This window comes from Juglans microcarpa x Juglans regia, chromosome 7D (assembly GCF_004785595.1).
Source record: "Juglans microcarpa x Juglans regia isolate MS1-56 chromosome 7D, Jm3101_v1.0, whole genome shotgun sequence".
Lineage (NCBI taxonomy): Eukaryota > Viridiplantae > Streptophyta > Magnoliopsida > Fagales > Juglandaceae > Juglans > Juglans microcarpa x Juglans regia.
This window is the reverse complement of record NC_054606.1, coordinates 5,795,204-5,820,940: the sequence shown is the minus strand read 5'-3', so window position 1 is coordinate 5,820,940 and position 25,737 is coordinate 5,795,204. Positions and strand designations below refer to the sequence as shown.

Sequence of the window (25,737 nt, the reverse complement as noted above, 5' to 3'; positions counted from 1 at the left end):
CTGGCTAGCCACTGGGTCGGGTCAAACCGGGCTAGGGTGCAGGCCTACCTAGTACTACTTTTAAGAACTTAATTTTTTTAGAAGTTCCTTTAATTACTACTCAATATTGAAGGACAACATGAATGGAAACATGCCATAAATAATCCTTATGGATATCCAAGCTCTATGTACAGATGGCCGGTGCATGTATTCTGAAGCTAATACATGTGGGACGCGTACATATATGCTTCTTGGATTGATCATCATGTATGATGAGTAGCTCTGTCTCTTAAGTACTGGGATTTAACATGTGTAAAATCTAGACTATTGTACATGTTCTAGCCCTCTTGATAATGCTGCACCACCAAAACTGAAAACTGAAAATCTGAAGTGGCTAGCATGTCTCCAAGTATTCCAAGCTCGGGGCATTCACTCCATTCTGTAAGCCCTAATGTTGCTGCACACTCTGGTACATGGTGGCTGCCAAGTATAACTAAATCGAGAGAGTCCTCCATCACCCGGATAATATGCGTTGTATCTGCACCATCTTTCACCCTCACCTCTTTATAAGTAATTTTATCCACGCCCACTATCCTTGCCCTCAACTCGCTCATCATCCGCGTAGTACTGTCCGGATTCGTCCTACTTCCGTATGGGTGGAATTTCTCTGGTCTGAACCAAACCACCGTGAGGCTGACATTGGGGTGCTGAGCCATGCGCATGCTATACTCTAGTGCCTCTCCGTCGTCGGCACCGCCTAAGAAGAGCATTGCAATTCGATATGATGACGTAACTGTTAGAACTGATCGCCCGCCATGGCTTCGGTCGACAAGAACTCCCACAGAGCAAGGGGACTTTCGAATGACTTGTCTATTTATGATCCTAATGAAAGGAAAGGCAGCTTCAACTGTGCCATCCAGTTCCCATTTTTTGTGGAACGGAACGATTATAATGCTTGTTTTCTCCTCCAGTGCAAGAGTGCAGATATCATCATGCATGCTTGAATATGGTGCGATTGCAGTGAAGTGTTGTACAGCTACACGACCATGGCTGTACCGCTCATATTGATTGAAGGCATTGGCAATTTGTTCCGAACAAGCTAGTTTAGAAGATGAGTGATTGGGTTGCTCCGTGTGTCGTATAAGGACGGATGCCGCCCTGCCGGTAAGCTCCATGAGCTGGAGGACGGAGACGGAAATGATGTTATCTTTTGTGGGGTTGGAAGCTTCAATAAGGTTGATAATTGGGAATACGTTGTCTTCATTATGGATACAGACAAGTACTCGGAGACATTGATGTTGCCTGGAGTTTGACATTATTGTTATCCTTTTCTGGCCCATGTATCTCTTTGAAGGGTCATAGAGATAACGGATTATGGGTGTGGCAAAACCCGTCATGATCACCATGGTGATTACTAAAGTCGTAAATGTTTTGCGGTCCACGAACTGTAAACAAACAAACAAACAAACAGGAATATCATTATCGCAATTAAATCTGATCCAAAACCAAGCAAATTCATGACCTTCAGTCATCGTTTTTTCTTTCCCATGCAGGATGCATTTATCATATATATAGGATTGTGATTAACTGAACGCCGATTTCTTAAGAGAAAAATTAATTGTCTTCCAGTTTGATTATTTTGAAAAGCAATCTTTCTATTTGCAAGCCCGTGTGGAGGATAGGTGGGGAGAGTGTGTCTTTGACATCGTGTTGTAAATATAATTTTTCTTTTGGAAAGTAAGAATATAAAGAGATCACGTATGTACTCAAGTTAATTAATAGACTCTATAGCTAGTGTTACCTTGGTGTCCTTCCATAGAGAATATATAGCGAGCTCTATAACGCCTTTACAACACATGATGAGAGCCAGAGATAATGAATCCTGGAAGGGGATCTCAAAGTAAATGGATGACAAAATGGTGCCAGTGAACTTTCCAATATAACCAGCAAGAATGATGATCACCATGCCTGCTGAGGATCTATCTAAGGCACTGATCTCTGTCCTAAACCCACTAATAGTACAGTAGACTGGAAGCAGTGTGCCAGAACAGATAGTACCAAGCTTTTGTAATAAAAGTGCACCTAATGGTGGCTCTCCAGGTAAAGACAACCCAAACAAGAACGAACCAAAGCCAGCATGTTGCCCAACATACTCTGCAATGAACCCATTCCCCAGTAGTATACAAAGGATCGCTATAAAATGACTTTCCTTAATGGGTCTTCCAGATGGGGTTAGATTGACAATCCATATCACCAGAGGTCGCAGTAGGAAGATAAGGATACAGTAATAACCGAGCATCATGGCTACTGTCAACATAGGTTTGAACGAGGAGGATTGCAGGGCATTAACGACGTAAGCGAGAAAGAATGCAGTACACCAACCACACACATCGCTGACCATGGAAGTTGAGGAAGCCAAGCGGCCAATTTCTGAGTTGAGAATGTTGAGCTCATTAAGCAAGCTGGTGGTGACAATGAAAGAAGTCACGGAATTCATGGCCACCATGATTGAAACCTCCGGTCCTACTTCCTGCTTAAAAGACGTAATAAGTTGTACGAGCTTGATGGCCAACCCTCCAAATGCCAAGGCAGCCAAAAAACCTGTAATACCTATTGCCATGGCCTTTTTTCCAATTCTCTTCAGAAGGCAGATATCTATCTGCACTCCTAATACAAAAAGGTGAAGCATGAATCCCAACTCTGCAAATGTTGAAAGTAGCAATCTGCATCCCGGAGGAAACATTGTCTCTGCATATGTCGAGGATCGAGCTAGTAATGAGGGACCCATTATTATACCACCCTGGTGATCATGATTTTTGTTTTTTATCAGTATCTGTATAACATATAATAAGTTGCTCCAGCCCTAACACTGAAATAAAATCATTATCTGGTGTAAATGAGGGGATGGTAATTCTCTTTTGGACTCAGATGGAAGTTCCTTTTATATAAATTAATGCACATAAATGCAACAAAACCATTTAGGAAAATGCTAATACCAGAACCAAAGAAAGGGAAAAGAAAAGAAAAGAAAAGATAATCGTTTGAATAAGGATGCCCAAACTCATGATCCTCCTAGAGGGCTAGCTACTATAGATAATATCAAGTAGAAATGGAGTTGCAACATAGTATATACCAGATTTGAGCATGGGAAAGATCCTGATGATCATATAGATCACGTGTAATATTATATATATATATGTGTGTGTGTGTGTGTGTGTGTGTGTGTGTGTGAAGAAGCTTACTACAATTTGCGAGATGATCATAGTTTGGCGAAGAGGTCTCAGCAAGAGGTAGGTGGACCAGGTGATGATGAAGATGAGAGCGAACTGGATCAACAGAAGCGGAGTGGAGTAGTTGAAAGGATTATTCCCGAGCAATAAGCCCCTGGAGTCAACCATGTGGGTGTGTTGACACACCAGTGTCTCGCCCAGGACTACTCCGAAGGTCCTCTCTGGGCCATTTGAATTCGACATAGCCACCTGAAACAAGATCTTGAGCGATCGTACGCAGTGGTACAATACAAGGACGTACAAATTATATTAGCTGAGATATTAGATCAGAAACCTATTGACGGGAGAGCTGAGAGAGGAGGGGGGGGGGGGGGGGGGGGGGGGGGGGGGGGGGGGGGGGGGGGGGGGGGGGGGGGGGGGGGGGGGGGGTGGGGGAGGAGGAGGAGGGGAGGGGAGGGAGAGATCAGAGAGAGAGAAGGAGGGAGGGAGGGAGGGGGAGATGGACGAGAAACTTGGAAGTTTAACGGTTGACGTACGAACGATAAATTCGTTAACCATTGTCCGTTGAGTTGGTCTATGAAAAGGAAGTAGTTAGGCAAGGGTCTTGGAGAGATTAGTAAGCCACGTGTCTGGTTTGCATTAGCTATGAAAGTAAGAAGGGATAACCAGCCAGCATGCATGTTATTTTTTTAGAAAAGAGTCATAGCTTACAAATTTTACCATGCATGCTTGCTAGTATCAATCAAAAGATTAAATTAGAAAATTCATGTGCCTAACATATATTTATTAGGGTAATAGCATTGACAGCAGCTGGGAGGTAAAACCCATCCTTTTTTTTTTTTCTTTTCATATTTTTGAATATCTTTAAACATTTTTGAAAAATAAAAAAAATATATCAATATACTAATAAGTACTTCATTAATCAGCAAGTAAAAAAATAAATAAATACATGAACGGTCAAAATGAAAGAACAAATTGAGAGGACAAAGTAATATTATTCTATTTATTATATCAGTCATAGTGCAATCTCAATCTAAAGCTGGGTCATCACATGATATCTTAGATTGTGATAAACTTTGCCATTTAAAGTTGTAGGTAATATTATTTTTAGACAAAATATTCTTTTTTCGTCTTTAGAGAAGGTCATATACAATTTTCAATGATGTATTCTTTCCATGCATATTTGAGATTATAGTACTAATTGAATAATTGAATATACTAATCTCTTCTCCCATGTGGCCTCTCCTCTCTTTCTCCCTAGCTTGGACCCCATCCTTTTAAAAGCCATCAAAACATGAGATGTCAATGACCCTGATAAGGAACATGAGAGGCATATAGTCTTTGTTCGTTTTGTTCAACTTTGAGACCATGGAACATTGTTGTAATACTTGCTCTCTCTCTCTCAGTTTCAAGATTCCAAGGTTGCAGTCAGCTGCATTGCAACAAAAGAATCGGATTAAGTTAACATCTTTACTACCTCACATGCAATCTAATCATCAGAAAAACCGTTTAGTGCCACTGTTTTCTTGCATTCTATCATGTTTACACATCAAAACAACCCACTAAACTATATATGTATAAAATTTGCAAATCTAGAAGAAGACATGATGACAAGAAATGGGTAAAAAAATGAATGAATCTTCCTCATTGGACATTCCTATTTGCAGGTGTAACAAATTATAAAAGAAAGCAGAAAATAGTACCCAATAAAATTTAGAGAAAATTGCAGTCAAAGCCAGATTGTTATCCATCACCAGTACCATTGATGAACAAGAAACCCTGGCCCATTCTCTCTTAGTGATGTGATCAGGTTCAGACTTTAAGCAATAAGTAATTCTACTCATCATTCCAATTATCATCGTCCTCTCATCATCTCATGATATGGCATTAGATGATTGGAAACTATCGATGTGGCATTAAATGCTATCGCTATTATAACTTATGTTACTTCACACTTCTCTGACCCGGGCAACACCTCTGCCACCCATATATTGTAATGACACTTGAGAAAGGGTATCTCGTCGATCAAACAAGTTGCTTCAGTCTCAATCAATTTCAGAGTCAAATGAAACTCGACCGACCCCTTCCACATCCATCTTCATCGCCACAACACCTACCTCCAAACCGTTCTCTTCAGCCAATTCGCAAAATGGAAACCCTGAATCTTGTCCACATTGCCCATGTAAGAGCACTGGTCATCAAAACTTTGATCTACAATATAATAGTTTAAAATGGTTCAACATCTTTAACATGTACAGCAACAAAGTCATCCTATTTAAAGATTTTTCATTCCAGCTGATCAATACACCCTCTTTCCTTATCGATTTATTGAAACTATAACTAAAAATAATAATTTACTTAGAATAAATAAAATATAACTGTTATTAAATATAAAATTATTATAAAAATGCACTTTAAAAATTTTTAAATTTTTTTTAATGGATTAAAAAATAAAATATAACCAGTTAATTTATAAAATATCATGAAATAAATTAGATAAGAAAATCAAACTTAAATAATATTTATTATATTTATAATTTAGATAAATAAGTTAAGGCAACGGTTACACAATCGATTGTAAATATATTTTCTATTATGTTAATTTGGAATTAATTATCGTAATGCTCTGACTCGTCGAGCTCTGAACCGATCGGATCCTCCCCGCTCCTCTCCCACGTTTTTCTACAAATCTAAAAGTGATCTAAAAGAACATTGTCTCGTTTCTCATCCAAGCCGCGTAAGGCAACAGAGTCACCGCTCTTCTTCCCTATACTCCTCGTGAAATGCCTTATCAGCCACGATTACATAAGCCTCAAAGTTATTGTTCTGCTTCGGAACGAGGATTCGAGTTCGTGGTGGTTCCGACCGAAATGAGGATGCCAATCTCTCTCAAGGCGAGAACGGCCTGACCGACTTGGGTTCCGACGCAGAGAGCTTTGGATTTGGGAGAGAGAAAGCCATTAGAAATCAAATCTCGTATGATGGAAGGGTAAGCAAATCAGATGTCATCTTCCGCAGACAGTAGTCAGACTCCGGATACGGCGTTGGAGGGATGGACAGGCACTGCGGTGGTGGCATGGGTTCTTCGGAGCTTGAACCAAAAGTCACAGGATTCACCTTTATAACCATGACAAAGTAAGCGAATCAGACGGTCAGGAGCAGGATGCTGAAGAAGAGGACTCGAATGAGAATGTTCTTCGGGAGGTTAGGCTTCAGCGTTGGCGGGTCCATGAATCGTTATAATAAGTGTAGAGTGTACTGTGAAAACCAAAATAAATTTGGAAAAAAAGGAAAAACAAAATAAAATAAAATGGAGATCAAAATTAATGGTTGGCGCAGGGGCCGAAAACCGACGAATTTGGTGCGAGTTTGGTCCAAAATCGACGCCGCACGGATAGTGTTTGGAGAGCTTCAAAATCAGTTGAATAGGCCAATTAGGGGGAGAATATCAGTGTCCTTGATATCGACGTGAGTCAGTCCGGTTGGTCGGCCTGTTGTCAGTGTTGTCGTGAAGGAGGAGGAGAATGGCAGGTTGTGTCATCGGTGGGAAGAAGTTGCAATTGTAAAGGGAAAAAGCAGAGCGAAGAAAAAGAAAGGGGGTTTATTAAAATTAGGTGAAGCGGTGCGGTTTCATCTAATTTCTTTTTATAAACTCAATTAAAATGATATCGTTTGACTTATTTAAGTGAAACAACGTTATTTTATATACGTATAATATAAATATATATATATAAATATAATCGGCCGGTTCAACGGTTTAGGTTTGATTTTGATCGAAACCGAATCGGTCAGCGTTAGTTTCCTTAATTTAATATCGACAGCCGACCAGTTCTTTGTCATTTTGATTGATTCCGAACTTCGATGGCCAGTCTGCATCGATAATGGCCGATCCCATCAACTTTTGTATAGCCCTAGTTGGTGCAGTGTGGAATGAAGAGTGTAGGAAAAGAGTTTTGTTATTCATTATTCTTATATATTACACTTTTTTATTTATTTTTATTTTATTTTTAATTTTTTAATCTTATTCTTCCTTAATTAATTGAATTATTCTATTCATCATCTATACATCACACATTTAATAAACAAAAATTAAAAATTAAAAAATTATGTATAATATATAATATGAAGACGATGAATATAATTCTTGGTAGAAAAATTATTAGGATTTGGGAATAGGATGTTTGAGGGTAAGAGGGGTACGGGTGTAACCGGTCCGGTTTAGTCCGGTTTTGGATAAAATTTAAGATCGAACCGGATGCATTGGTTTTATATTTTCAAAAATCAATTACGCATTGGTTACCCTTTTAAACCAATACTTTCAGTTTTATCAATTTTGGTCCAATTCGGTCCGGTTTTTTCAGTTTTAATAAAATGTAAATTTATCATAAAAAGTTTGTTTAAAAAAAAAACTTCTTTAAAAAAATCTGTTTTATTAAAAATCTGTTACCATTTATAAAAATTTGTTAATAAAAAAACTACTATAAAAAAAACTACTATAAAACAAATAAACTTTCATGTATAAGATTAAAATTTTATGTTATAAGTTATAATAGCATTATCTTATATATAATTATAATCTATATTATTATATATATTATATACATATTTTATATAATATAAAAAAATATTATATATTATATTAAGAAAAATAATTTAAAATATATAATATAGTGAATGGATCCAATCCTAAAAAGTATAGAACCGAAAGTGGACCGGTACTAACCTGTTTTGGAATTAAGGAAACCAGTCCCGAACTGGACCAGTTCAACCGGTTCAGACTGGTCCAGTCCAATTTTTCATTTTTTTGTTTAATTTTTAAACCCGTACAAATTGAATATAAAGTTTTTCCATTTGGTTGGGCCGAGGGCTAGAATTGACAATTTTGATGTGCTGGTGGGCCATGCAGTAAAGTTGAAATGAAGCCCATGGACCTATATAAATGCAATGAAAAGGCCTGTGCAGACATTACATTACTGCTTAGTGCTTACATCTTGTTAATCTATTTTTACGAAAAATACTTTAATCACAAAGAGATGTTATAAAAATAAGCTTACACATATAGCTTGATATTATATGTTAGATTCTTATTATAAAATAAATATAATATATCATATAAAATTATATTAATTTGTAAATTTATTTTTATATAATCTCTTTATAATTATATATATATTTTTTTTTCTATATATAATAAGAGGGGAGTTTGACTGTATCCTACATGTCACTTAGGTCCTTGTTCCGCTCGTAGGGTGTTATTATGAAAGAAAATGCTAGTATGTTGCTTGAATTTATCTTCTCATTTTAATCACTCATGTATTCAATTTTTTTAAATTTTTTTTTACTTAATGATTAAGAAATGACTTTTAGTGTATTGATATATTTTTTTATTTTTTTAAAATATTTAAATATGTTAAAAAATATGAAACAAAAAGAAAAATAAATATAAATATAAATTGTACTAAACGGCACATCCAACTATCATTGCTGGGCGGCAGCCTAGCATGGCTTTATTACGAATACATCCAGGTGGGGAAGGCACCCGCAGACATCCCTTACCATTTTTTACTCCGAAAAAAAAAAATTATCTTATCATATAATGTTATTCATTAAAAGAGTTCTTATGTGAGTATTTTATTAGTGATACGAACTTTATCTCGTTTGCACTTTGCATGTCACAATCAATTTAAGCATCATATCTCAATACAACACGACATCGAACGTCTGTAAACAACATAGTAATATAACATGTTAACATATTATCTTAGTCTAAAATCTTAATTCTAGGAACTTACATCTAGTACTTAAGTATGGACCATTTCGATTTTGCAACTATTATCCGAGGTCAAACATAACCAAATCATATTCGCAAGTGTCTACTCTGCAATGAGTGAGTGAGCATAGAAACATTCCATCATTGATTGATGTTTTGGAGTTAAAACAAGTTCATCTTTGCCCCAAAAGAAAGGGAAATCTGTTTGAATTTAAAATTCACCTCAATTCATTTCATCTCTTCAATACAATATTTTCAAATTTCTATATAAAATATAATAAACAATTCAACCTTTTTAAATATCGAAATAATTTTATTAAATTTTTACATAAAATATAATAAATAATTTAATTTTTATTCTACTTATCACAAACTATTTTAACTTATCTAAACTCAAATCGAAACCACTCCTGAAATATATTATGAAAAATATGGTGTATTTATCATTTTTTTAAACAAAAATGGATAAAAGAAAAACAAAAAGGGGAACCCAAATTTGGGATAAAAATAACAAATAATGGAAGTTGTACGAAAGAATGAGGACACAAAATAAACTAATAAAAAAAAAACCAACAGTTTGCCAGTTGCCTTGAATTGAGGGAGGTCGGTTGGTGGGTGGGTCGGCGGGCCGCGCGGAGCCATTGGCTCGCCTTCCTTTTTGATCGGTTTTTTTTTTAAAATTAAATGCGGCGTGACCGACACGTAAATGTCTCGTTCTTATCGTTACTGCTACTCTAATAATACTTTTATTTATTAAAGTATTGTTTTCGAACTACCTAACGCAATTGTTGGGTGTACGAATCTACCCTATATTCAATGTTTGTACAATGAACATCGACAAAGGGTGACGTCGTAATTTAGTCAAATATTAAATCTTTTGGACCCACACGGGCGGGCGAAGCAATAACCCGGAAGTTTCTATCTGTCGCTACATACAAGTTGACCTTGACCAAACTTGTGCCCTAAGCAAGCCACAAGGGCAATCCCCCAGCTGCACATCTTTGACCATTCAAACCTCTATTCGCCATCTTTGGCGTCCCCACACGTTTAATGTATTCAGGTGGGACCACCCATCACAACGTTTCCATTTTCTTGAGAAAGGAGGGAGAAAACAAAAAAAAAACAAAACAAGGAAAACAAAACAGAAATAACATGTTTTTGATTGATTTGTCTTTTGCCCTACCAACATGAACTCCAACTTTTCTTTGCTTTACTAGGTACAAAGAGAAAAAAATATCACTACCATGTGTGATACAAAAAGTGTATTTGAGGCTGTTCGATTCTATGCCAAGAAGGGGCCTCAAAACAATAAAAAAAAAAAATCAAAAAGTTGGGAATCTTATCTATAAAACTGGCATATACAAAACCAACATCCCTGTAGGAATATACAACAACAAAACAAACAAAGAAACAAACAAATTGCAATAAATTATATTATTTTGATCTTCTTCTTTTTTTCCTTCTTGTTCTTTTGATCCTACTCCTCCCAAAGTCCAACGCCTTCCCAATAAATCCTATGCGAGCAATGATTCCAAGAACATGTCATCCCTTGGTTCTTCTTTGGCTCTAGAATACACATTGTCTGTGTCTTGTGGCTGGTTCATGTAAGAACCGATTGAGTTCTCGAAACCTGAAAATCCGAAACTCCCAGGGCTCTGAAACATCTCTAGCGTGAAGGGTGATTGCCCCTCAGATGTCGGCACTCTCAGATTGTGAAGATGATTGTTCACATAATTATTGTTAGTGTGGTGGTTGGTGATGGCCGAAGGCCTTATTGCTGTAGTGGCAGCAATGTTGCTGTTATTGTTGCTTGGCAAAGGCCTGCTGACAGAATGGCTGCCACTGCCACGGGCTGCGGGAACATCATGGTTGTGCTTTCCCTCATATGTTGTGATCACTGCCCTTAGATCATGAGAGGCTCGCTCAACATGCTTTCTCACTGGACATCCCGTATGCGTGCACTTGTAGTAGCTCCTACAAGTCATGCAGACGTAGATCAGAAATATTTGAAACACTCCAAACTTAAATTTAGGCTAACTGGATATCTAATGCTAACCCAAAAAAAAAGCCCAAAACAGAGAAGTTTTGGTTCAAAACTTTGGCAAAGTGCAGCATAAAACTTGGGATCCATTCTTTGAAACCTTTCATATCAAAGAATGGATCGCTTTTGGGTAAAAGACAGAATCTACGAAAAACAGCAGAATGGAATTTTAAGGTGAGCGTATTCTAAAGTCGTTAAAGTGGCTGAAAGATGAATATTGGGCACCTATATGAGTTAGAGACGCGAGTGTATGTGCGATGGAATAATAATTGTAGAACTTTGAATGCAGAAAACCTATTAAGAGTTTGATAAAGAATTGGAAGTAAATGAAAAAAAGTAGGTATTACCTTGGATTTGGATTCCCTTTGACCACTTTCTGCCCATATTTTCTCCATCTGTATCCATCATCTAGAATATCTATATCACTAGTTGTCTGGACTACAACTCTAGGTTCTCTCACTGTTCTGCTCCCAGGTGCTGAAAGACCTTCATTTTCACCCTCTTTCTTCCTGGAAATTTAACGTAAAAACGAACATTAATCGACCAAACGCACCTAACCATAGACAAATACTTTGACACAAACTAAGCTATAAAACTAACCATCTTTTGGAATTAGGCTCATCTTCATCAAATTCATCCCCTCCGGACTTGCTCTTCTGAGAACTCTGATCAAAATCCTCATCTCCCATGGATATCGAAGAGTTCTCTGGGGTGGCAACCGAATCGGTATGTCCATTACCATGTGTGGCAAATGACTGATCAGGAATATCAGTGAGGGCAGAATTGGAAGCCTGAATTACATAAGAAGCTGAAGATGATGACGAAGATCTCCTGGTGGACTGAGGCTTGGCATGGTTATGACTCCCCTTGTAAACTATCTCAGTAATATGCCCATCTATGGACCTCTCAACTTTCTTCTTTGTTGGGCAATTGGGATGTGTGCACTTGTAATAACTCCTTGGATTCTCGCTTCCTTTCACTTGCTTTTGGCCATATTTTCTCCAATTGTATCCGTCATCAGATCTTCTGCTGACTGACTGGGCCTGCTGGCCGTGGTAATTGCCACCGTCTGATTGGAACCCGCCATTACCGTTGCCATTGCTCTGAGTGTTGGTCTGTATGGTGGCAATCTCAGGGGAATAGCTCTGCATAGAACTGAGTTCGGGTTTTACCATCTTTGCTGAGGAAAAATCATCCTGCTTGGTGGGTTCATGGAAACTCCATGCTTCTTGTTGTGCCTGAAAATTCTTTTGACAGATGAAAAGATTGTTAATTTAGGACCAAGGTGAAAATGATACACGTAGTACTTGATTATGATGAGATTTTGTTACATACAGTTTGAATTGTGGCACTTGAAGACTGAAAATTTGTGGTTGATAATGTTAAAGGAGGCCTTTGTTGGGTTTGGAAAGAGAAATCGTAGTTCTTGTCTTCCTGTTTAACATTCTGCCTGTTGCCAGAATTGCTTTTCCACGCGAAGGTCTGAGCAGGGAATGTTCCTGTAGTTGGAGATGGCAGAATCTGCATACAAAAGCAGAACAGAGAAAAACCCATCAAACAAAATTAGAAATGAATGAATTAATCCAATCAGATAACATGAAAAAAGTGCCAATTAATTTACTTCGGGCAGATACGATAGAAAACTGGAACATGAATTTTGATGGGGATAACCCCGATTGCGAATAACAACGAAGAATTTTTCAAAATGCTTTGGACCCCAAGAAAACGAAAAAAGAAACACTCAAATTCAATCTAGTCATGCACAATAATTTGACTGATCAGTTTAGTGGTGTTGAATTGAACAGCATAAAAGCTCGGTCTTCAGACATAATTCCCCAATTTTTCTCAACAACCAAATACGTTCTCTACCGAATAAAAAAAAGAGCAAAAGAACCAAACTTTCTGGCTGAAACACTTACGTTACGAGTGTTGAGAAGAACAGGGGAGTCCAAGAGCTCAGCTGGGCTCAACCCATCGGGGATAGCAAAGTAGGAAGAGGGGGACACAGCAGGTGGAGAAATGGGCAGCGAAGGAGGTGGGATCGACTTGAACTTAGGCACACCCGAACCAGTTCTCTGCGCAACCCGATCCGAAAGCCCACGATGCTTATTCTCTATTCCTATGGTGGTGGTGTTTTGGTGTTCACCATCGTAGGCAGAGGCAAGGAGGTCAGAGAAGGAGGTGGTCATGAATGGATGGGTCGTCGAGAAAGTAAAGCTTGTTGGGCGCGAGTTAGCCGAGGTCTCCAAGCTCCCAGAAGAGGAGGCCATAAAAGGAAGAGAGAGAGATAGAGGTCTAATGGGGCTGAAGAAAAGCTGATCAGATATTAAAAAGAGAGGAGGTGAAGAAGATCACCACGTATTGTGCAAGTTTCTTGTGGTTTTGTCCTTTGTCGATGCGGGAGCTTTCTAAGAAACTGTGGATGAGTATTGACCGTGGAAAACTTTATTTATTAATTTTATTTTTACAGTCTTACAAAAATAATTTGTGGTTTTTGTCTTTTGGTCAAAACTAGTTGGTTTGACTGGATGGCGGCTGACACACAGATATTTTTCTCCATTGGTACGTACAAGCTATTGTTTTCTTAAAAATAATAAATATACAACACTTTATATAATATTTTATATAATAATATTTCAAAATGAGAAATATTTTTATCGTAATTTGTACTTCAGAGATAACGGTTTTTTTTTTCCCGGTGAATTCCTGGCGTCTTGGGCATATACGGGGAGAATGATCTTTAGTATACGGAAACATATATGCTTTTTTTTTTTTTTTTTTTTTTTTCTCCCTCCGAGAGAAAGACATGCGCTTAATTGTTTATTGGTAGAATTAATTTAGTAAATAAATAAGAACACCTTCTAGAATATTCTCATATCGAAATTTCATATACAATGCAAAAAACGTATTTACATTAATATGATGGGATAGAGATCTCTGGTTTTAATATATAAATATTTAGTAAAACAAGAGGACTTCAAATCGTGGTCAGTAGATTTATGGTCATTATCAGAAAATAGATGATGAAGTTTTTAAAGAACATGATGAGCATACTCGTTTAATTCATCAGTAGATTTAAAGCTTTTACTTTTGAACTGCATGCATCTCTAATTTCTTGCAGAGTTTTTTTGTTTAGATTTTGAATTACTCTCAACTCATCATTATAATTTTTTTAAATTTTAACATAAAATATAATAAATAATTCAACTTTTTTAAATTTTAAAATAATAATAATATTAAAAAATAATAATCTAATAATATTTTATCATCTCAACTCAATTCTCTTCAATATCTAAACAAACTCTTAAGTAGAACTGGTGATGAGTATGTGCAAGCTAGGCTATCTGTGTTGTCTATAATTAATATTATGATGGTTTATGAAGTTTATATATATATGTCACTGTCATTTTCGGCCTTAACCAGCTTGAAGTAATCTAGAAGATCCGTCAGTCCCATATATAACGTGTGAAAAGGGACATAAAGCAAATTTGGATTTTCGTTGGAAAAAAAAAAAAAGAAAAAGAAGAAGCTAGCAATTAGTGGGAAAAAAAGCTATGAAGTGGGGGAGACTTCACCCTTCATGAGTGAATGAGAGAGTGGGGGGTCTCGGTCGCCGGCAATGCATCCAAAGTGACTTTTTGAGATATTTCTTTCCAAAAAGTATTGGCACAAAAAATCTGCACAAAGAAAAAAACAAAACAAAACAAAACAATTTATTAACCGCTTCCAGCATGCAGTACTCGTATACCGAGGAATCTAGAAGGAATTAAGCATTTCTTTCTCCTTATAAACCCATGCATTTATACATATATGTAAAGCTAGCTAGCAATATGCAGCCTTTGTTAAATAAAGTCTTCGTCGTTCGAGTTTTTACATATATATTTTTGTAAGGTACGTAGATGCACTTTTAGCTTTCAACTATCTCTTGGGTCACAGAAGCAAACAAGTTCTTTTCTCTTTTTTATGGTATATGACCTAAAATAGTAGGTACTGATCCATCCCCTACCATATCGGGTTCTTTCTTAGTACTGCGGCATTGGATCATCTTAATTAAATGAATTTTTTCCTATTATTTTGGACCAAAATACAGATGGGAAAGAGATTGATAGTGTCTGCATTCAACAGTATAATTCCAATCCACAATCCACAACGGTGAATCAGTGTTTTTGGGATAAGTTACTTATAGTCATCTATAATATTGGTAACATATGTTGGTGTAAGATTGCTAATGAATCACATTGTTTTATGAAGGTGTTGGGACTTGGGGAGTTTTATAGTCCTATGGAATAAAAGTAGCTTGTTAATAAGTGAATTTGTTCTCAATAACTTGGTGTTGTTTGGATACAGAGTTGAGATGGCAATTCTTTTTATACGGAGAGTTGGTTTCGTATCCAAACAGTCTACGAGTGAAAACAAAGAGTGTTTGATCATCTATTTTAGGTCATTTTGATTTTGCTTTTCAGAGGACCAATCCAACTCTTTTAGAAAACATGTGCCTGAGTAATATATGTAATAAATATTGTAGGCGTAAGGGTGTAGTTTGATTATTCAAATTTATTACCATCTCATCTTAAATTGTGAGTAATGTATGTAATAAATAATTATTTTGTAAATAAAAAATATCTTTATTTGATATTTTATAAAAATAATATAATTTTATAAAAATATTATCATCATATAATATTATTATGAAATAAAAAAACCTATGTGCAATCACTTTTTTCGTACTTCTTGCATACTTCACTAATGTAATTGGCTGCATAACTTTTTTTAATATAAAATAACTGTTTTGATCAATCACATCAGTGGAGTACACAAAACTGATTGTATATAGCAAAACTCTTATGAAATATATTATAAAAAATGAAATTTGGATAGGTAATATATAAAGAGTTAGTCCACATACAATCTCCAAATGAAAAATGCTCGTGCAAGCCCATACAATACTTATGTTTTAAAAAAATTAAAATTACAATAATATCCTTTTTAAAATGATGATTTTTTTCCTTTTACCACCATTCATCAATGAGACTGCACACGTAGTTCTCGACTCAGGATTGTAAATAGAATTTCTCATTTATAAATTACTATTAATAAATATATTTATAAATAAAACAAAATCATTACAAATACTATGTAATAATTGGTATGACTCACATCTATTAAATCTCCAAAAAGTTAAAACCAGTACATCATCTCACTTCCAAATCCAAATATACAAAATATTTAAAAAGCATCTTATCTCACTATCAAACATGACCTAAATCTATCTTTATCTATTGAGTACGGATTGTTAATAAGTCTCATGTTTATCTCTACTTATGTTTATCATTTTTGTTACGTATTAAACTGATAAGAAAGCTAAATGTGTTATTTAAGTGGCATGACGGCCATGAATAAAGACATGAATAAAGTTTTATCTCCAAACCATTATGTGTGAATGAGGACTAAGCTACTTTAATAATTTACGGATTGAAGTTTGTTTTCATTAAAAAAAAAAAAAAAACCTAAGTTATCAAGAAATACGCCCTTATTACACGTAATTTTCTCCAAACTATTATTCGGGCTCGATAGTACAATGATATCCATTATGCATGTGATGCGCGTAATGGACCACGAGTACTTGAAGGCGCGCTGTGTTATTTATAGAGCACGAATGAGTACGTAGTACGTACTGCACTATATATAACCCAATGCAAAGTCAATCGGTTGATAAAAATTAGAGGAGACTTTTGAGGCAACCAAGTTAAAAGATAGATAGATAGATAGATACGTGCTTTTCACATGCATTTCAAAATTTGTTTGTGTGGAGAATCTTCTGACATCAAACCCTCCAATATTCACACATGCAAAGCTAGCATCCCGATTCGTGTACATATATGCATGCAAGCAGACTCAGAACTACTTGGACACAGATCATGAGCTCTTGTATATGATATTGCGAAAGAATAATGATATATACATAATATATTTTCATAATATATGTCATAATAATATTATAAGATAAAAATATTTTTTATAAAATGATATTTTATAAAAGATGTTTTATAAAAATATTTTTTATTTAAAATATAATTATATAAAATATTACGAAATATATTATGTATAAATTATTTGTCAAGAAATTAAGATATATGTACTCGATCGGTTTCCATCAATGCAGGGATTGGAGCAATAAAAATGACATCACGATCTGACATTTTGATTGCACCGAATTATACAGGGAATAAGATTTCAAACCCCTGTTGGATTAGATACAACGATATTGCTTTTTTGCATGGCCTGGATTCGGGGAATTAATAACAGTACAGACTTTTGCTGGCTTGAGTGAAGATCGAGGAGAGTCTATTGTGACTATTAGTGCCATTACTGTTGGGAGTGGGAGTAGAGGAAGAGACTGATCCAAGAGTTATATGTATGCATGCAGTCAAGGTCAAACGTTTTGAATAATGGAAATGGGACTTTTAGGGCCAATCATGATTCTTGTAGACTACGGTTTTTTTTTTTTTTTTTTTATCAGTCAGTATTTATCATTCACACCATATAAAAAATACTTATATATTTTATAAAAAATATTTTATATTTTATAAAAAAAATATAAATATGAAGTGTTAGAATGAATAATATCTTATGCATAATAATTTTTTTTTTTATTGATTTTTTTCTGCTTGATCACCTTATTCATGGATTCCTACGTAATTTAAGTAATATTTTCCGTTTTACTTAATGTGTTTAATTTACTCTGCAGGGCTTAGATCATGTGAAGTGAACATTTTGCTCTGCAGCCTGTATTTCGGTTTTGGAAAAACTATCCTCTCCAATTATAACCTACATTGTAATATCATTCATAAATTAGCATCTGGATTAAATTATGCCCGACGGAAGTAAAATTTATTATTCTAGCATCTAGAAATTATTGAGATTGAAAATTAAATTAAAATTATGTAACTATCAAAGCTCTTACGCTGGTTGTAAAATGTATTCATCCGTCATAAGTTATGGTTATTAATAAAATTAAGGGTACTATCTCTCTTTTAAAAAAAAAAGATTGAAAATTAAATAAACTATAAAATTGAGATTGAAAATAGATGTAAAAATAGAGAAAGAAATCTAAAAAGAGATTCTATTCATAAAATTCGAAACCATATTTTAAAACATACAATCGGGTTCAAATAACAATAAGAATCCAAAATTATGATAATCTTACTCGGAAATCCAAAAACTTAATTATTGCTTAAAAAATCAATGATAAATAAGAATCTTACAAAAAATATAATCAAAATCAAAATCATCTCTAAAAGCTAAAATGAATCATTTCCTCAAAAGGTACAAAATAATATAAATTGACGATTTTAAGAGAAAAACAACTGATTTTGAGATCGAAATGTAGACCACTGGACCACATGGTTAGTGACCACGATGTGTGCGGCAGGATTTTTTTTTTGGATTTGGAGTCTTATACATGATTTTGATACCCGCAATGAGAGTTATAATCAAAAGACTGACATGTGGGCAACAATGCACTATTCTGAAAAATTTTCACCAATGCTTGTTATATTTATGTTGATCTATATTTTTAAGATAGTCTAGCACTATCAACATAGAATCTAACAGTTCTACGTTATCATACTCGAATATTAGTCTTACATCAATTAAGACTTTAGTTATAACATGCACATGTACCATCCATTAAAATTATATTATTTTATCTATTTTTCCACTATATCAAATCTAGATCTTAATTCTTGAAATAGCGCTCTAGCACAACATGATTTACGTTAAGGTTGTCTTTGGTCCCCCAAAAAAGAATTAAAAATGTGATTTAACCCTTCCAAATTTAAGACACACCCAGTACTACTACTTCACCTTCTTTCTCTTTTAAGTATGAAAGATAAAAGTAAATAATATTAAAAAATTAATATTTATCTGAATGCGATCATTGTAGCAATTTATTTATTAAAACTTCAAACGAGTGGGGTATAGAAGAATGACCCACAACCCGGAACTAAAGGATCTAGAGGAGCTCTCCTAGGGGCGCTACACAAACATGTGACCTGGAGCAGATGATCCTCAAAGATCAATGATATTTGCACGGAAGAAATGCTATTTATTATTTTTACATTACGTATTAACATATAATTTATTATTATTATTTTTTATTTAAGCACATATATTTACACATTAATATATATATATATTTAAATAAAATAATAATAATAAATTACATATTAATATGATGTAGAGAAAGATGATAAGTAGAATTTTTATTATTATAAGCTGGGATAACATACAGATAGACAGAAATTTTATTGTACGTTAATGCATTGTACTTGAGTGAACAGTGAAATTTCCTATGTCTCTTGGTGTACGTGTTATGTTCCTGTAATATCCCGGGGTCTATACATTAATTCGAATCATAGCTAGCTTCATGATCTCAATCCCATTATGTACATAATAAGTGCTGAAAGTCGTGGGGAGGAATATCCTGCACAAGTCACGGCATTGATCATCCAAGCAGAGAGTAAACACCAAATTAGTTCTCAATCTTCACCATAAAATGGTCAAATTTGGTTGATTGAAACATACACGTACGTACAGATTTCTGAGTAACATGATTACTAACAGCCATTTCAATTGCGACCAAGGTCTTCTTCATTTTTTTTTTTTTTTGCAATCAGACAACGACTTTTGTGATTCAGCGTGTGACAGTTGCTTTTAATATTTTTAGGAATGAGATGTGATGGGATGCATGATCTGATGTCGTTTTGCGTTTGGTTCTTAAATCTATTTTAACTTATCATTATAATTTTTTTTTAAATTTTAATATAAAATATAATAAATAATTTAATTTTTTTAAATCTTAAAAATAATAATAATAATAATAATAATAAATAATACTATAATAATATTTTATATTATAACATCAGCTAACACTAATGTGTGTAATTCAGCAAGTTTGTTTTTCATTACCATAGTACTGGACCCCAATTAAAGTTATTCTAATGTTTTCGATAATGAGTGCTGCTAGGCGCCGTCTGACCGCTGGGCCAGCCTGGACGTGTTTCTTAGGTAAAATTTATTTTTTTTAATTTTTTTTATTCATATTTTTTAATATTTTTTAATATTTTTTAAAAATATAAAATAATAATACACTAATAGTCACTTTTTTAATCAGTTAGTAAAATTAAAAAATTAAAAAAAAAATTAAATACATAAACAATCAAAATGAAGAGACAAAATAGAGGAGCATAATAATATTATTCTTTCGACAATCTATATATATATATGCAGGAGAGAGAACAAAATTGCTTATCAGTCTTCAATTGTATTTAATTAATGGCCGGATGGAAACATTCACCATTCTTATCCGAAATTTAAAGTGACAAAAATATGAAATAAGTCTTGTAATATTTTATTGATTTAAGAGTTAATTTTATCTAAGAAACTCAATCGAATAATAATAAAACAATCTTTGAAGGATCTTGAACTGCTTGAATAACAAAATTCCAGGGACTAGGTATAAATGCCACAAATAATAACTTTTGCTAGCCGCACAATGTTTTCTAGATCGAGGCATCAAACCTGCATGAGTGCCATCGATGGGAAGAAAAAATAATTATATTTGAAGTCAAAATATTTTGAATGGGAATGGGATTTAAGGCCAGTCATGATGGTTGAAGAATAGATACTTGCTAATTTTTTATTGCATTATGTCCTGATTCCCTCCCGTATGCATGGGGTCCAAGAGATTATTTTATCTCTTATTATTTGGTTACTTAATTAATTTATTCCCCAGGGCTATCAGAATATGAGATCTAGTGAATATTTGACTCAGTTCATATCTCATATCTACCAAGTATTACAATTTCTTCACACCTGGACTGAGCTGAAGCCTTCCCCAAAGTGACTAACTAGTCTAGGCTGTTTAATCCCATCCAAGGTCTACCTTTGTAATATTATTTAACACAGACATAGACTGACAAGGCCAACAAAATGGTCAAATATGCATGGTTGATTCAAACTTTGAGTGGATAATCTCAGACTCAGCATCCAAATATCCATTGTCAAATACAGAGAAAACAAGTCTATGCCAACCCCCCTCTTCTCCCTTTCTATGGAGCTCCAGGACTCCTACCATAATGCAGCTCCCATCCTTTCGGATCTATTTCCACCTGCCAACCACACGTACAGAATTTGAGTGACATGACAAGTTTATAACAGCCATTCCAATTGTAATCCAAGTCTATGTTCAGATTTTTATTTATTCAGGATAGGGATTCGACATGTACTGGTAGTTCCGTTTAAGATCTTAGGGATGGTATCCATTTCTCTGATGGTTTCTTAATATTTTAGGAATTGCATTTGGTACAAAGTCTGTGGTGTATTCTTGACAACTGAAATTCACATGCATTTTATAAGCAAACATATAGTTGAACTGTACTGAAACGGTGATGCGAATAAGTACCTGGAATACTTTGTCCCTCCAGTGAAACATACAGCCACGGGCTTCCATGAATTGAAAAATAGATTGAGGAAGTAAAGGTTTAAAGGATTTATGGAGCTTCACTTTTGTTAGCCCTCGGCAGGCCAACAAGCCTGCAGCTAGACCATTAGGGGTCAAACCCACCAAGTGTAAGATAGTCATGTTCTTTAGCCGGCTTATGCTGGCAAGGGCTAAGAGCCCTACATCTGTAACTGAACAATATGACAAGTTTATCTGCAGCAAAAGAAACGAACCCCTAATATTATGTTAATATGTAGCCATCAACGTTCAATTTCCCTCTGTCCCTGACAACTAGAGAAAGGAAACGGAGAGTACCTCTTTGAGGTTTTGAGAAAATTGAGCAAGTGGAATCATTCCATTATCGCTAATGTTAACACATTTCTTTATGTCCAGCACCATAAGTTGCCTACATCCCATAGCAATGGCTGATAGACCCACTGATGAGACAGAATGACATCCTCGAATTTCAAGGGCTTTTAACATCAGACATTTTGACAAGGATATTAATGACCTATCCGTTATTTTATCATTATAAGCAATATTAATCATCTCCAGTGTAGGACATCCATGAGCAATTGCTGCAATGCCAGCATCAGTTATTCCAGAGGATCTACAAGAGAGAAAACAAAGATTAATAAAGAATGAAGGCCTTCTTAATATAACTCAATCTAACATTATGATGAAACCAGGTCTGGGAAATGCACTTGAAATTTCAAACAGTTAAATAACATAATTGTCTGAACAAATAAAGTTCTTTTGGTGCAGGTCCCCAACACTTCACAAGACATACTAAAATTTCCACTATTGAATTAAAAACTAATTGTGTAAATTCCCAATTCTGCATGTAGGTGGAATTGCCAGTGTACAGAAGTTATGTTTTTATAATATGCCGTATGAGAAAGAAGATCTAGGTTATTCTTCATTTATCAAAGCACTGCTTGATGCATCCCCTACACCCCGCTTTTCTCGGACAGGGTTGGGCACCCCTCCCCACCAGATCATAACTTGTCGGTTCATTGTCATTTTCAAGTTGAATTCGAACAATGGAGGGTCAATGCCCCTAATTTCAAACTACAGAGAATCCCATTATTTGAGGGGAGTCTTTCAGAGTTGAAAAGTCACAAACCTGTACAAATCTAGCTCTTTGAGCTTAGGACAACCATTTGCAACATGAGTAAGTCCATCGTCAGTTATGTTCAAGCAAATCCCAAGCTTTAAGGTAAGAAGTTTGGAACATCTCGAGATGGACTTCAACCCTGCAGAAATAAAAGTACATACATCATCTGTGCATATATTATAAATCATGCAAAGTATGGCCCAAGTCAAAACCTTCATCATCAATTTCATTATCTGTGACATCCAATTCCTCCAAGAAATGGCAGCATCTTCCAATCAATGTAAAAGCATCCTTTGAAATGAAACTACAAGACTCCATCCTCAGAGAGGTAAGGGAGGTGCATGAATTCGTGATGCTGTCTATAGAGGCATATGTTATCTTGCGGCAGCATGTGATGTCTAACTTCCTCAGTTCTTTGTGTGTTTGAACAAGGAAGGATAGGCTTTCATCAGACACTCCTGAGCACTTACTTAAGCTCAGCTCCTCCAGTGAGGCAAGCCAACTTCCAATGGCTTTTATCCCAGACGTTGTAACTGAACAACCATCTAATTTAATCGATTGCAACCCCGAACTATAATGCAGACATTTTGCCATATCAGCAGTGACCTGAACAACCATTAGGGATATAAAGAATAAGTCAAATGAAAACTTTTGGTAGGCAAATTGCCTGAATATTTTACAGACTCACCGCAGGACCATATGCTAGAATAAGCTGCTGTAGGTGCTCAGCCCCATTTGTCAGATAAGACAACCCCACATGACTGACATTCTGACACTTGGACAAATTAAGCATCTGTGGAAAATGGGAATATGATAAATGTCGATCCTAATAACAGTAAATTGAAGGAAGATAAACATAAAGTCTAATACATCAGTTGAGATGGAATGTAGCTCTCATCATTAACCGGAACCTTAGAATTAAAACACACTTATGCTGGGCATATACCTAAAAGTTATACGAAACATACAGCCATGCCAGAAAGATATCACAAATTGTCAAAGCGGTAAAAATAAGCAATAGGATTTTGAAAAAAATAAAATAAAGTGTACCTTTATCGAATTGCAACAGTGTTTGAGGGTTGCAAGGCCATCATCATCAATACCAGGGCATCCCTCAAGAACCAGATCTTCGAGATGTTCTAGCTGCAGTATTGGTGAAAGACATTTCTCGGTGATCTGCAGTGCAAAAGCACAGAAAGTTTTTACCTTTAAGGGCGAAAATAGAAATAAAAACGGAAAGAAAATGCTAAAACTGCCTAACGAATAATTACAGCATGTGAATGGTAAAAAAATTATTGCTTAACGATGGCATGCATATTATTGTATAGGAGACTTTGAATTTATGAAACCACTAAGCGATGACTGCATTATCGTATATCATGATTGAATGACTCCCCCCCCCCCCCCCCAAAAAAAAAAAAAAGAAAGAAAACAATCACCCACGGTCTAATATCATTACAGAGAGAACCTTAATAATCACAATATTTTGCATAATCATCCACAGAAAGAAAATCTCATTGCAATCAAAGCTGCCGTATATTAGATTACATGAATCATCAACGACAACTTCTAAAGAAACCCATATTTCGAATCCGATTCTGGACGACCAATCTCAAATAACAAAGAAACCCATAAAATGAGTTACAGAAAATTCGATAGATTGGAAATAGTTGAGGCATCCAACAACAAAAATAACAACACCAGCACACCCAAGAAGAACACGGTCTCAATCCTAACACAAGTACAAGACATAATTTAAAATCGCAAACCTCCTCACCTTTGCAAATGGAGCAATTAACACAGAAACAACGTCCCAGAAGCAAAGAAAACTCAGATAACAACCAGTGCAAACCAACTCAACAAAGTAAAAGGTAAACACCCCAAAATGAAGCGCATCAAATAAAGCAGCCAACCAACAATTACATTAAAAAAAATTAAAAAAAAAAAAAAAAAAAAAGACCATTTCCCTCTGTTTTCTGAGAAAACACAGGTTTAAATTTTTTTTTAAAAAAAAGTTTCAACTACTGAAGTGTACACATTATTATTTATTTCCTCGGCTTTCTGATACCGAACAGGCGGAGAAAAAAAAAAAAGAACAAAAAGAAGTAATATGAATTACCGGTAGGTAAGAAAGATCCAAACTCCGAATCTCCTTGCATTTCATAGCAATCAATCCCACTCCAAGATCACTGACACGCAGGCACCACTTCAAGCAAACCAACCTCAACTTTCTGCACCCTACAGCCACGCAACCAATCCCCATGTCCGTGATCATCTTACACCTCGCCAACCGAAGCCTCTCAAGATTCTTCGCCTGCGCCAAGACTGCAGCAGCCGAGTCGCTCAGCTCCGTCCGGTTCGACAGGTTGATCTCCACCAATCCCGCACACATCGCCACGAGGCTGGATAGGCCTGCGTGCGTAAAGAACCTCGACTTAGATAAATCGATCGAGCGAAGACGAGACTGAGTCTCAGCGGCTACCCGAAACAGCGTGCCGTCCTCGACGCAAGGGCACAAGGAGAGGTCGAGGTGGGAGATAAAACGGTAACGTTTGAGGAGCCGCGTAACCAGTTCGGAGCGGAGAGGCCTCAAGGCTCTGCGATGGAGGGACTCGATGGTATAGAAGCTCTTGCAGGCGAGTGAAAAGGACTTCTTCGCCAATGCGTCGTCGTTCAGGCGGTCGAGGATGGCAAAGACGATCTCGTCGGTGAGGAGGTCGAAGGGGCTGACGATAACGTCGCGGTGCTTTTTCATGGGTAAGTTTTGGGAGAGTGCAGTGATATACAGTTAGAGTGGGTTTCCGAGAATGTATCAGAGGTTTTAAACCGTTAACCAAAACGGTGGTTATGGCTGAAAAGTCAAAAACGAAGTCACAGGTGGTTCTAGCTAGAGAGTACGGTTTAAGGAAGGAAATAAGGGGAGATGAGGAAGATGGGAGGGGGGATGTGAAATTACAGTACTGGGCATTTCGTGGAATTAAAGTTGTTATTTTGTATTCAGTTTATTTGTTAGTGTTGTTATTTTTAATTCTTTGGAATTTGAGAATAAAAAAACAGTAATATTTAATTTTTTTTTTTAAAAGTGAACCTTATCTT

General features: G+C 35.7%; 3 protein-coding genes across 5 annotated transcripts; all 3 read right to left on the bottom strand.

Annotated features, from left to right (window-relative positions):
• Window positions 1-317: 317 nt before the first annotated feature.
• On the bottom strand, window positions 318-3,452 carry LOC121239471 (cation/H(+) antiporter 14-like). Its single transcript, XM_041136717.1, has 3 exons — window positions 3,222-3,452; window positions 1,781-2,779; window positions 318-1,424 (listed from the first exon to the last, which is right to left on the bottom strand). The coding sequence occupies exons 1-3, from the start codon at window positions 3,450-3,452 to the stop codon at window positions 318-320; spliced, it is 2,337 nt and encodes a 778-aa protein (XP_040992651.1).
• Window positions 3,453-10,117: 6,665 nt separating this feature from the next.
• On the bottom strand, window positions 10,118-13,427 carry LOC121238906 (WRKY transcription factor WRKY24-like). 2 transcript variants are annotated; one of them, XM_041136001.1, is made up of 5 exons: window positions 12,940-13,427; window positions 12,356-12,541; window positions 11,621-12,258; window positions 11,368-11,529; window positions 10,118-10,953 (listed from the first exon to the last, which is right to left on the bottom strand). In XM_041136001.1, exons 1-5 carry the CDS (start codon window positions 13,288-13,290, stop codon window positions 10,494-10,496), a joined length of 1,797 nt encoding a protein of 598 aa, XP_040991935.1. In that variant the 5' UTR covers window positions 13,291-13,427; the 3' UTR covers window positions 10,118-10,493. The 2 variants fall into 2 exon arrangements, with proteins under 2 accessions (XP_040991935.1, XP_040991934.1); XM_041136000.1 differs by having other exon boundaries at window positions 11,621-12,267; window positions 12,940-13,397.
• A 7,409-nt stretch (window positions 13,428-20,836) lies between these two features.
• Window positions 20,837-25,588, bottom strand: LOC121238901 (F-box/LRR-repeat protein 3-like). 2 transcript variants are annotated; one of them, XM_041135988.1, is made up of 8 exons: window positions 24,761-25,584; window positions 23,692-23,817; window positions 23,330-23,434; window positions 22,854-23,247; window positions 22,651-22,780; window positions 21,840-22,134; window positions 21,486-21,737; window positions 20,837-21,192 (listed from the first exon to the last, which is right to left on the bottom strand). In XM_041135988.1, exons 1-8 carry the CDS (start codon window positions 25,394-25,396, stop codon window positions 21,133-21,135), a joined length of 1,998 nt encoding a protein of 665 aa, XP_040991922.1. In that variant the 5' UTR covers window positions 25,397-25,584; the 3' UTR covers window positions 20,837-21,132. The 2 variants fall into 2 exon arrangements, with proteins under 2 accessions (XP_040991922.1, XP_040991923.1); XM_041135989.1 differs by lacking the exon at window positions 20,837-21,192 and having other exon boundaries at window positions 21,492-21,759; window positions 24,761-25,588.
• Window positions 25,589-25,737: the final 149 nt, after the last annotated feature.